Raw genomic sequence first — 13,728 nt, 5'->3', positions numbered from 1 at the left:
AATAAATGTCTAAGGACAAGCATACAAGCATACCGTACTTACTGCATCGCTGCTAGCTCTGTAGTTTTAGGATGCATATTTATCTATTTCCTGGTTTGCAAAATAATGCTGAATTTTTACTTTTGGGGTAATTTGCTATTGAAGATAGCCAATTATGGCAACTTCGCCTGCAAACATCCCGGCAAGTGTACGCTACAAAAAGGTAAATTTTTGGTAAATATAGTTTAAAGAATTATCATCTCGGACGGAAAATTTCGTTTATGGGCCCTTATAAGTTATCTTATTGATGCTAATGAAAGTAATCAATATTCAGAATGCTGCTCCTACTTGAGCCAGCTTTTGCAGGAATTCGCAGCTATAGCTACGAAGCTGTCGAAGAAAAAGAGTACAGAACAACCAATCCTTCTAAATTCGTTTTCCTCATCCGCGTCACTGTATCCGCATCTTGGCCAATGCTCCATAGTGGGCACGAGTCAATGACCGAGGGCAAACAAACGAACACACACCAGTCAGCTCTGACAGGGGCACCGTGACTTCGCAGTGCTCTGAATATATCCTATACAGCTTGTCCGCCTATATTCGAATGGGTTGGTCTGGTGGCACACGCTCTCCCAACGGCTTCCTTGCTCTGCCTTGCGCTCCCGTTCTCTAGTTCATAATCCACAAAAGGCAACCAAGGATAGTGCAGCTTTTTGTTCACGTGTGTTCTTTATCCGACGTTCGCTATACTTAATAAATCAAAATTGTGCATTTCAGCGTGCAGAAGTCACACAGCGGCCTATGAAGGATCCCGTGGCGGAGGTCACCGCGGACCACTACAAACGATATAAAGATAGCAGATGCGCCATCGAACAACAGTTGTTAAACTAGGGTCGAGAATGAATACGACAGCATGTGCTCACCTTGACGCCTTCTTGTATGACAGACGTGACGTTTCATCTCACTCCATCCAGGAATTCGTTGATCCGGTCTGCAAGAACCGAGTTGTGGCAAGCTTAGGAAAGCGTGAGCATACCACGTGTTTCAGGGACAATCTGACGGAATAAACTGCGTATTTCTTCAACAAAACATTATTCGCGCTGAGAGAAAAATTACTTAGTCACAGATCGCGGCTGAATTCGTTAACCAGTTATAACGCTGACGAATTAGCTTTTTAATTTATGGCTTTCAAATATACGGGATGTTTTTTTTTTACATCATAAAGAATTTATTTAGATCGCCTGTGGCAGAAATGTTGTCCCTGAGCTGGATTACTCCAAGCGGTGGACTTCGCACGTTGGCGAAATGAAACTGCCTTATTCACTAATTGACAAAACAATGCTAAATAAATTTCAAAATCATTTCTTCACGACAGACATTGATATTAATTACAAGTGTCAAGCCAATGAGTTTGCAAGAGACATCCACATGGAACGAATTTTAAGGATCGCACGCGTTTCGAGATATGCGCCGTATTACTTGCGGTAAAAATGCAGTCTTGTTCCACTAACTTCTCAACCAAAGCGTCGTTTCATGCATTGAAGAAAGAAAGTAACGAACGCCCATGTGTATTTCGTCGCACACTTTCGGAGTCAATATTTCGAAACAACTGTCATCCTCAGAATTACTTTCAAGTGCATACGCCTTGCGATCTCACCAGCTGCTCTTCGTAAATTGCAGGATGTTGAGTAAATTAATTAATTTTAAATATTGTCCGCCTTTTTGAATTACCCAGCTCAAGGAATAGAACTATTCTATCGATTCTATCTGCGACAAGCTATTTTTTTTAAATTCCTTTTGGTCTTGAAGAAAGAAAGAGAAAACCAACCGATATATGTGTCTTATGTCAGTGGTGAAAACGGTTGTGCTTCGAAACGTATTCGATAGTCGATTCGAGGGAGCTTCCAGCAGTCATCGATTAGCCTTCCGTTTGGCTTCAAAAATGAATTTTCGCACACAAGTAATACTTAGACTAATAAGTACTCTTTCAAAACTCCAGTATTGTAAATCTCGAGGCAGCAGATTTATTATCAAAAGAGAAATTTAAAGTCAAAGTTTAATTTTTGAACTTCGCGCCGAAACATCAGTGACAGACGTCAGTGTTACGGCAGGTAGTCTAAAGTGCTTCGACGCATTCGAGAAGTTCTGACTCAGTAAATGCTTCTGAACCTTATTATTAGGACCTTTAGCTCGAATAATACTCCAATGCCGTCTATTCAAATACATGTAAAACGCACAGAAACGCTTTTATGAAACAGCTCCTGGACTAATTTGAATGAAATCTGTTCCAATTGAAAGAAAAAGTTAAATTCGAACGAATTGGGAGGCAGATTGTTCATTAGGGGCCCGAAGTTTAAAGCGAAGCTGTGTACCTCTACCCACGAATGCATCTGTGGTGTCCCTGGGCAAAAATGTGGGCCAATTCCGGAGGTAATGCCACACCGGGCAGATCGACCCGCAGCAGAGGTGAAGCAAGCTACAAGCACTCCGCGCATAATAATAATAATAATAATAATAATAATAATAATAATAATAATAATAATAATAATAATAATAATAATAATAATAATAATAATAATAATAATAATAATAATAATAATGATAATAAGCAAAAAGAAGAAATGGAGAAATTGACAGTGGGACATCAACACCAATCCGTCGCGTCACCGTGGCGGTCACCCAACTGGGCTGGGTTGAAGCTGAGCCATACTCTGCATTCTGCCAAGCACGTCTGGCCAGCGACAGCGCACTTCAATCTCGATCACTCATCAGGCCGAGGATCCACGCCATCATCCCACCGGCTAGCGGATTCAAATTCCAGCAACGGCTTTGTGGGTGCGCTACCATCACACACCCCCTACACCTAATCTAGCTCTGGAATTCAGACCCACCACCTGGCCAGAGCCGAGCAGATGTGCTTCGAATCACAAGGTCGCGGCTCTGGTTATTCTACAGCGAGTAATTAGGCTATAAGTCTATGCGGTACCCGCGCGCTATGCATGGGAATGGATGGATGGAAACAACTTTATTTTAAATCCCGCAAAGCTTAACGCGACGCTCAGCGAAAACCTGTCGCTCTCGTACAGGCGAATACCACGCATGACAACGATGGAAGGCATGACAAAGACGCACCGACGACGGAACGGTGACGACGGCATGGCAGCGAAAAGAGAGAAACGATGAAGGAAAGGCAAGCAAGGCGGTGCCCAATTGATTATCCTACGCTCGGAGAAGGGGGAAAAGAAAGACGATGAAAGAAAAAATCGCCGACGATTAGGATATCAGGGCCTTCCGAAAGAGCAGAAAAATAGCATCCTCATATCGCCTGCCCCGCGAAATATGCATCCCCAGCGCAACGTAGAAAGAAGGAAGGCCAGGGCGGTGGCGCTCCTACGCCGCGCAACAGAACTCCCTGGCGGCAGCTGCTTCGTTGACGCGGCCCAGTATGGCAACAGCAACAATTTCACAGTAGTGTCGATCAACCACAGGGGTTCGACCGTTAACGCCGCTTCGGTACGAAGCACGTCGTCGCGTGCGGCCGAGCAAGTGGCCATTGCCTTGGCCCTCTTGGACGACAAACATGCCCATATCTTCAGCGACTCCAGGGCAGCCATCCGCGCCTTCAGCGTTGGCGCTGTGTGTAAGGAAGCCTGTCGCATCCTCGACGGCAAAAGCATCGCTACCCACACCCTCACGTGGTTCCCCGCTCACATGGGATCCATCATGGGAGGCCCCACAAACCTCAACGAGCTGGCCCACTCCAAGGCGCGAGGTCTCGCTTTCCGCGACCATGGAGAACTCCAACGCCGGCCCGCAGTGGTGGAGAACAGAGATCAACCGACCACGTACAATGAAATCGCGACGCACTTTTATCTCGGCAGGAGAGACTTTCCCCTTCCACACAAGAAGTTAAATAGAGCGCAGGCATTGACCCTCAGATTATTGCAAACAGACTCGTATCCCAGCCCAGCTTTATTCCACAAGCTTTATCCCGACACCTATGCCACTGATTCTTGCAGGCACTGCAATGCCATCGCTAGCCTAGACCATATGCTCTGGCGTTGCCCCTCGTTACGAGGCACAGAACAAATCAATGAGGACAAGTGGCTCTCCGCTATCAAGAGTCCCGATGCCGGGGCGCAACTATGGGCTGTCCAGAGGGCCCACGATGCGGCGCTCGGGCATGGCCTGACTGTCCCAACGTGGGAGCGGCCCGCAGCGCGCTGAGTCGCGTGCCTCAGGACCTTCATTAAAGTTTTGCATCCATCCATCCATCCGACGATTGGGATACCCCCGGATGCGAAATTTCAGCGCAGCTCTATACATGTTGTAATTTCACGATACGTGGACTGGAGCAAACAATCTGTCTCGTGCGGCACGATCCAAACGGAGCGAAGTTGGGAGCGTATGCATGGCTAACCGAGAGATCGCGAGAGGCAGCGCGTGGGTGACGCGTGGATGCGATCCACAGGTGCCGCCGCATATAGACTTCTGCTTATGCAGCGCTTTGTTTCCGTACAGACGGCGCGCGCTACTCTGGCATATCGTAGCCGCCGTTCCCGCACAGCCCGTCTTGCGCCGTCCTACGCTTCTCACGTTTTCGTTCCACCAACGGCTAGAGAGGCGCTTCCGTCACGGATTAGTCGTACCACCTATGTTAGCATCGACAACGCCCAAGGGAGCGTCACGTTGAGCCCAACTCGTAGCCGCTCGCCATCGCCCCTTGCAGGAGCTGTGATATTCACCAAACACGCTGGTAGCCCAGAACACCTATCTCCTGACCTCAGCAGCAGACGCTGCGGACGAGCGTAACCCTCCCAATCTCACGGCACCTTGGCTTCCCCTCGGAAGCGCTGATGAGATCGCCCACGCGGCTGCGGATGCCGTGGCCGCCGGCAACTCTGCGCATACGCGACCTGTCTCCCCTCCGCTCCTCCTCCGCTTGCTGTCTCATGGTTCCGTTGAACCCTCCTCTGGCACTTTCCTCATCCTCTCTTCGCTTCCGCGTTCGCGTTCATTCTTCGCGGCGCTCGTTCGCTCGATTACGCCGACGCCGCCGACGCTCGCCGCAGAAACAGGCTATCAAGAGCTGCACCATGAAAAGGAAAAGAGAAATAGTTAAGGGCTAGCCAATGCGAAGACATTCGTAGATCAATGTTCGCTGACAGTTAAAGCCGGTCGTTTTAGGGACACTAGAAATACTTCATCGGTGCTATAGCTGTAAAATATATAGACTTCTAAAGGACTTGCATTTATTCATAGAGGGGAAACGCTGATTATTAGTGTAGAAAATGTCACCTCATTGTCCCATCACACATTCCGAAGTGCCTTTCCATATATGTAGGAGGGAGGGGGAGTTTCGGCCTTTCGAAGTTCGCTAAGTCTTTGGGTATTTCTTCATATTGCGCCGTAGACCTTCTTTACCGAGAAACAATTACCGGGTGGCGACACTGCCTTGAAATTGCGTCGCCTGATCGCTGCGACGTCACGGATATTGACAGGGTCCGCACGAGCCTAGTTAATTTCTTTATCGGTAAGCGTAAGGAAAGAACACAGCGGCAGTGAAATCCAAATAGCCCCATCGCAAGCATTAATCATACATAATTACCCTTAGTATGCATGTATAACATTGGGAGGTCTAATGCCATGAATGAATGAATCATTAACCATCTTCAACATTCTTTCTTTTTTTTTTTATCAGAATGAGTACACGGAACCCGTGTTCAGTCTGTATACACTGACTGTGCAGAATGTCAAACACTCGCAATGGCGCACAAGCAGCAACATAGGTTATTTAGTGTCGGAATCGAAGCACCGGAGCCGAAACTGATCCATCGAATGTGCCGTCGAACTCGGGAATTGTAGCCGAAACAGGAACGCATAGAAGCATTGGTCAAAACTGCTCGAACAATATTCGTACCCTGCTTATTGCACTACAATCCAAAACGCCCTTGAAAAGCTGGCATTTTATGCGGAATGTCCAGACGGGTGCAAGACCAGAGGTGTGTGATATTTATCGTTGACGTGTTTTACTGATGACGTCGCTGGTACGTAATTTCATTCTGCCGCCGTAGTACGGGGCCACTGCTGGAGTCTTCACTGAAGTCTAAGCATCGGAGCACCACGAATGCCGTATTATTTCGTGAAGTTCGTAATCTTTTAGCGTTTGAAGTATTCGTGCGCAAATATGCGATGAGTGCACGACTCGACATGCATGTGCATCATTTACTTCGTAATATACGTCATTTTATTACCACAAGAAAATTTATGACAATCCACACTACTAGGCTTGTGGATAAACGCAGAATGCGACTGGAATCCAAGAAACAAAACAAAAGGTGAACACGGAAGCGAAAGAAAAAAGTGAGGAGTCTGTGAAAACACGATCTCTGGACTTTACAGGAAAGAAAACGCCTTGGTTTTTGTCCTGCACCCGTCACTACAGTCGAAGAGGGGTGAGATCTACAGTCTGGATATTTGCTACGCGGGCATATGTTACGGCTGCGGAAATAACGAGCTCCTGGCCAACCATGCAGTGGCATTCTCTGTTCCCTATGTCTGATGCCGTTGTCGTTTCGTCAAGCGCTCGTGCAGGTCGTTAGTCATGGACGACCGACGGGACGTACTGATCTTTGAAGGTATTCTGTTTTTGGCATTCTGTAAGCATCCGTGCGCCTACACTGGATTCGTCCGCTGTTGAAGCGCTGATTGGCTGAGCTCGCCTGTCTTTTTCTGACGCGTACCCCAGCCCAGTCAATCAGAACATCAGCAGCAAATGAGGGACAGGATAGCCTCCCCCCCTCCCCCTAGGACGCGCTTCACACTATTACTTTTCCTATCAACGGTACGTATCCACTTAACCACGCCGGACACCCGAAAGCTTTCACAACGTATTATTCACAGCACATTTGGTCAGTCATTTCGCTGGGCCAGTCAGCGCTTGGGTTTATCACGGAGGAACAATTCAACGCAATGCGCGCAGGTATGGATCATTCCTTCCGAAAACGAGTTTATATACAGGGTGTCCCACATAACTTGAGCCAAGAATTTAAGAATAAAAGGTGCGTCGGAAGCGAACTGAACCGAACGCATACTATTCGCAATAGCCTACAGCAACTCAGATATTTTTTTGTTTTCCTCATAACTCACTAATTAACTTTTAATTACCCAACTTTTTAATTATTGGCTGAGGACCCCAAGTATGATAAGCAGATTTGTAGAGCACCTTCAGAAACCACCGATCGATTTGTTTTCTTTGCTATACGTCTCACGTGGTCCTTTTTTCCGGGTTGTGAAGAAAGCCCGCAAGATGTGAAAAAATGCCATGTAGCGGGTTGCGAAGAAAGTACGGGAAATGTGAAAAAAAGCCATTGGGGACTTCCGCGCCGACGATGTGCCCCCCGGAGGGCGGGGCACTCCTCAGGGCGCCGTCATCTCACCCACACTGTTTAACATCTGTATGATTGGTCTTTCCGAGACGCTGGCACGCGTAGAGGGCGTCAAGCACACCATATACGCCGACGACATCACCTTATGGTGCTCCGGCGGCTGCGAGGGCAGAATCGAAGAAACCATGCAGGACGCGCTCGACGTGATCGAGAAGTATCTCCGCCCCACCGGACTTCGATGCTCCCTCGCCAAGTCGGAGCTTCTGCTTTACAGAAAAGAGAAGGGAGGCAGACCCAAAGATTGGAAGCCAGTCTCCGAAAGCAGCATCAGTCTTCGCACTTGTGACGCGGGGGGAGGGGGGGATGATACCCAGGGTGAACGTTATTCGGGTCCTGGGCATGTTTGTCGAATTCAACGGCGGGAACGGAACCGCTCTTTGCAAGATTATCGCAAAGCCGGACAACGCTTTCCACCTCGTTCACAGAATCGCAAACTGGCACCGAGGAATGAAGGAAAACAATCTCCTCAGGCTTATCAATGCCTTCGTACTATGTCACTTTACGTACACAATTTCTATGCACAACTGGCTCAGAGCGGAGCGAGACAAGCTCAACGTTCTCATCCGCAAAGTGGTCAAGAGGGAACTCGGGCTACCCATCAGGACCCGTACCGAGGATCTCCACAAGCTGGTGGTGCATAACACTGCCGAGGAGATTGCCGAAGCCCAAGAACGACAAGACCTTTGCCATGGCTGTGGTCGACTCCAGCGGCAAGATTTCCAATAGCACCTCCATTCGCACTTCAGACCCCGGAGTCGCCGAGCAAGCCGCCATCGCCCTCGCCCTGGTATACGGTCGTGGGTCCGAGATATATAGCGATTCCAAAACGGCAGTTAGGCCTTTTCAGAAGGGTTGCATCGCCAAGCAAGCTGCTCGTCTTCTTAGCAGCTCGAGTCGATATGCTCTCACGCATCATTGAATCCGCTGTTTTCCCGCTCACGTAGGGTCGGTCGAGGGTGCTCCCCCGAAACTCAATGAGTCTGCTCACGAGGCTGCGCGTGACCTCACCGACCGCGCTTCTTCTGCAAGAAGCACCGACTCTCCTCCTCCCTACGGCCACAGAGACGCTCCCGCTACTCACAACGATATTATTAAATTCTTCTACGTGTCTAGAAGGGTCTTTCCACCACCTCACCCCAAGTTGAATAGGGCGCAAGCCGTTTCGCTTAGACTTCTACAGACCAGCACGTATCCGTGTCTGACCGTTCTCCACGAGGCTTACCCGGACGTGTATCGCAACGGCTGCCTCTCCTGCGGGCAGACCTCCACTCTAGCGCACATGCTTTGGGAGTGAGGGTCGACATACCCCAAGTTCATCAAGGAGGAGTGGGACTCGCTTCTGCGTAGCCCCGCTCTAGAAAAGCAAATCCTGGCTGTACTGCGTGCCCGCGACCGGGCCGGTGGGCTAGACCTGCCTGTCCCGACGTGGGACAAGCCGGGTGCGCGACGAGTTCGCGTCCTCGCCGGGCCTACAATAAAGTTTCTTCACTCACTCACGTCACTGTATCCGCATCTTGGCCAATGCCCCATAGTGGGCAGGAGCCAATAACTGAGGGAAAACAAACGAACACCCTCCAGCCAGCTCTGACATGAGCACTATCACTTCACAGTGTTCTGAATATATCCGCTACAGCTTGTCCGCTTATACTCGAATGTGGTCTGATGTCGCTAGCTCTCCCAACGGCTTCCTTGCTCTGCGCTGCTCTACAATCCTATAGTTCACCATCCACAAACGGCGCACGAGGACTGTGCAGCTTTTTGTTCACGTGTGCTCTTTATCCGACGTTCGCTACATAATAATACAAAATTGTGGTGTTCAGCGTGCCGAAGTCGCACAGCGGCCTATGAAGGATGCCGTGGTGGAGGTGTTCGCGGACCACTACAAATGATATAAAGATAGCAGATGCGCCATCTAAACACAGTTGCTAATCTAGCGCCGAGAACGAATATGCCAGTAGGTGCTCACCTTGACGCCTTCTTGTATGACACACGTGACCTTTCGTCTCACGCCATCAAGGAATTCATTCATCCGGTCTGCAATAAGCGAGTGGTGGCAGATTTAGGAAAGCGTGAGCATATGAGGTGTTTCAGGGACAATCTGACGGCATAAACAGCGTCCTTTCTTCGACAAAACATTATTCGCGTTGAGACCATAATTATTTAGTGAAAGATCGCGCATGAATTCGTTAAGCAGTTATAACACTGAAGAATTAGCTTTCTAATTTATGGCTTTCGAACATACGGGATGTTTTCTTTTTTTTAGATCATAAAGAATTTTTTTTAATCGCCCGTGGCAGATAGCGTAAATGTTGTCCCTGAGCTCGATTACTCGAAGCTGTGGACTTTGCTCGCAGGCGAAATGAAACTGCATAATTCACTAACAAAAGAATGCTACCTAAATTTAATAGACATTTCTTTACGACAGACATTGAAATTATTTACGAGTGTCAAGCCAATGAGTTTGCAAGAGACATCCACACGGAACGAATTTTAAGGATCGCACGCGTTTCGAGATATGCGCCGTAATACTTGCGGTAAAAATGCACTGTTGTTCCACTCACTTTTCAAGCAAACCGTCATTTCATGCATTGAAGAAAAAAAGTAACGAACGCCCATGTGTATTTCGTCGCACACTTTCGGAGTCAATATTTCGAAACAACTGTCATCCTCAGAATTACTTTCAAGTGCATACGCCTTGCGAACTCACCAGCTGCCCTTCGTAAATTGCAGGATGTTGAGTAAATTAATTAATTTTAAGTATTGTCCGCCTCTTTGATTTATCCAGCTCAATGAATAGAACTATTCTATCTATTCTATCTGCGACAAGCTATTTTTTTAAATTCTTTTTGGTCTTGAAGAAAGAAAGAGAAAACCAACCGATATATGTGTTTTATGTCAGTGGTGAAAGCGGTGGTGCTTCGAAACGTATTCGATAGTCGATTCGAGGCAGCTTCCAGCAGTCATCGATTAGCCTTCCATTTGGCTTCAAAAATTAATTTTCGCCCACAAGTAATACCTAGACTAATAAGTACTCTTTCAAAACTCCAGTATTGTAAATTTCGAGGCAGCCGATTTATTATCAAAAGAGAAAATTAAAGTCGAAGTTTCATTTTTGAACTTCACGCCGAAACATCAGTGCCAGACGTCAGTTTTACGGCACGTAGTCTAAAGTGCTTCTACGCATTCGAGAAGTTCTGGCTCAGTGAATGCCTCTGAACCTTATTATTAGGACCTTTATCTCGAATAGTACTCCAATGCCGTCTATTCAAATACATGTAAAACGCACAGAAACGCTTTTATGAAACAGCTCCTGGACTAAATTGAATGAAATCTGTTACATTTGAAAGAGAAAGTTAAATTCGAACGAATTTTGAAGGCAGATTGTTCATTAGGGGCCCGAAGTTTACAGCGAAGCTGTGTACCTCTATCCACGAATGCATCTGTCGTGTCCCTGGGCAAAAATGTGGGCCAATTCCGGAGATAATGCCACACCGGGCAGATCGACCCGCGGCAGAGGTGAAGCAAGCTTCAAGCACTTCGCGCATAATAATAATAATAATTACTAATAATAATAAATGAAATTAATCAAAAACAATTTCCATGTTTTTCGTCTTTATGCGTCTTTGCTTCTTTATAAAAAAGATGAGCGCGGGCGGATCCGGAGATAATGCAAAACCGAACCGACCCGTGGCGAAGGTGAAACAAGCTTTCCGCCCCTAATAATAATGAAAAGAAATAATAATAAATTAAATAGATAAATAAACTTATCATTGTTTAAACTTAATAATAATAATAATAATAATAATAATAATAATAATAATAATAATAATAATAATAACAACAACAACTAAAAAAGAAGAAATAGAAAGATTGACAGTGGGACATCAACACCAATCCGTCGCGTCACCGTGGCGGTCACCCAACTGCGCTGGGTTGAAGGTGAGCCATACTCTGCATTCTGCCAAGCACGTCTTTCCAGCGACAGCGCACTTCAATCTCGATCACTCATCAGGCCGAGGATCCACGCCATCATCCCACCGGCTAGCGGATTCAAATTCCGGAAACGGCTTTGTGGGTGCGCTACCATCACACACCCCCTACACCTAATCTAGCTCTGGAATTCAGACCCACCACCTGGCCAGAGCCGAGCAGATGTGCTTCGAATCCCAAGGTGGCGGCTCTGGTTATTCTACAGCGAGTCATTAGGCTATAAGATTATGCGGTACCCGCGCGCTATACATGGGAATGGATGGATGGAAAAACTTTACTTTAAATCCCGCAAAGCTTAACGCGACACTCAGCGAAAACCTGTCGCTCTCGTACAAGCGAATACCACGCAAGACAACGATGGAAGGCTTGACAAAGACGGACCGACGACGGAACGGTGACGACGGCATGGCAGCGAAAAGAGAGAAACGATGAAGGAAAGGCAAACAAGGCGGTGCCCAATTGATTATCCTACGCTCGGAGAAGGGAGAAAAGAAAGACGATGAAAGAAAAAATCACCGATGATTAGGATACCCCCTGATGCAAAATTTGAGCGCAGCTCTATACATGTTGTAATTTCACGATACGTTGACTGGAGCAAACAATCTGTCTCGTGCGGCACGATCCAAACGGAGCGAAGTTGGGAGCGTATGCATGGCTAACCGAGAGATCCCGAGAGACAGCGCGTGGGTGACGCGTGGATACGATCCACACGCGCCGCCGCATATAGACTTCCGCTCATGCAGCGCTTTGTTTCCGTACAGACGGCGCGCGCTACTCTGGCGCCATATCGTAGCCGCCGTTGCCGCACAGCCCCGTCTTGCGCCGTCCTACGCTTCTCACGTTTTCGTTCCACCAACGAATAGAGAGGCGCTTCCGTCACGGATTAGTCGTACCACCTATGTTAGCATCGACAACGCCCAAGGGAGCGTCACGTTGAGCCCAACTCAAATCGACGACGGACTGTTATAAATAGACCGCCGATTTCGTTTGGACACATTGCCTGTACGATCTTAAGATTGACCATAAATAGTGGATTGGGACCATGACTTCAGAGGAGACGTAAGACGAGTAAGTGGACAGGACGAGCAGTACTGCTCGTCCTGTCCACTTTATCTTTTTACGTCCAGTCTGAAGTAGCGGTTCTTCTTCAAACATGTCGGACCAACTGGCCCGAAGTTCTCCCCTCGTAAATAGTGCACTTATTGCATTGCTTTCCCACCCGACAGACCGCTGTTCGTGCAAGCCTCTGCGAGAGCCGAGAGTTTCACCGAGAACTCGGGCCCAACATCGTCGATGCTGCCAGGATATAGTCAATCCGTGGTCGCAAAGAGACATCCAGCGACCGTCGAGACGCATTCCCGCATATTTGCGCCCCAAGAGGCAACAAAGGCCTCTCGCAGTGTGCTTACCCGTGGCGCCTGCGAGGTCGTCGGAGACCTTGCCGAGGACCATGGCGAAGGCCTGCTCTACACTACCCTCCGCGGTCTTGTTGAGCACGCCCTGCCAGAAGTGCGCGTCCACCTGGCGGCCCTCCAGCAGACTGGCGGCGCGCACCTCGTTGGACAGAATTACCACCGCCGACAGCAGCAGCAGCAAGAGCTGCGACGAAGTCGCGCCGCAGATGCGCACACCGCGGTCAGGACCGTCGCCCATCTTGGTCACGTGCCGGAAGCTGAACACTAGCACGTTCTCCTGTAGCCGAAAAAGTTAGCAAAAGAAAATGACGTGCACCTTAAAACAAGCAACATGATTACATATATCTAAGTCACCATGTCAAGTCGCATAGCCGTATATAAGTCTTGCATGGCTTTTTCAGATAACGTCCTATCTTTTCGGGAGGGATGCGCGAGTAGTGATGCGCTCACGGACTTAGAAACTTGAGAACGTCTTGAATTCTTGCGATTGTGTTCTAATTCAACAGATCTTGGTGATTCTGAAATCACGCATATGCTGACATACATGCATATATGTGTTCTCTTAAAGAAATACAAGCTAGCTGAAAGTCAGCACTTGTCTTCGTATCCCCCTTTTTCCGTGCTTTGTCTCGTTTCACGCTGTTTAACAAGATGTAAGTTACAGCCTCCTTCAATGTCCTTTTGCAAGACTCATACCGCTTTGGTGTCCCGATTCTTAATCGCTTAGTGGTTCTCCAGTTCACAGTCGACCCACCTGCAAGACGTTGAAGCCGGTCCTCTCTGGTGGCGAGCTGACGTGTGTGTCGGCAGGGACGTGTGCGGCGAGTTTACGTGCTCATTTCACCTACGTGACTAAACAGTCCGCAACACGCTTCACTGAATATACGATCGTGACA

General features: G+C 48.0%; 1 protein-coding gene across 1 annotated transcript in view; it reads right to left on the bottom strand.

Moving 5' to 3' along the window:
• Positions 1-13,084, bottom strand: part of LOC126532016 (uncharacterized) — a 38,731-nt gene extending 25,647 nt beyond the window's left edge. The window contains exon 1 of the mRNA XM_072288094.1: positions 12,827-13,084. Coding sequence (XP_072144195.1) covers positions 12,827-13,070 — 244 coding nt within the window. The 5' untranslated portion in view covers positions 13,071-13,084. The remainder of the gene's footprint in view (positions 1-12,826) is intronic.
• Positions 13,085-13,728: the final 644 nt, after the last annotated feature.

This window comes from Dermacentor andersoni, chromosome 5 (assembly GCF_023375885.2).
Source record: "Dermacentor andersoni chromosome 5, qqDerAnde1_hic_scaffold, whole genome shotgun sequence".
Classification (NCBI taxonomy): domain Eukaryota; kingdom Metazoa; phylum Arthropoda; class Arachnida; order Ixodida; family Ixodidae; genus Dermacentor; species Dermacentor andersoni.
This window is presented reverse-complemented; position numbering and strand designations above follow the sequence as displayed.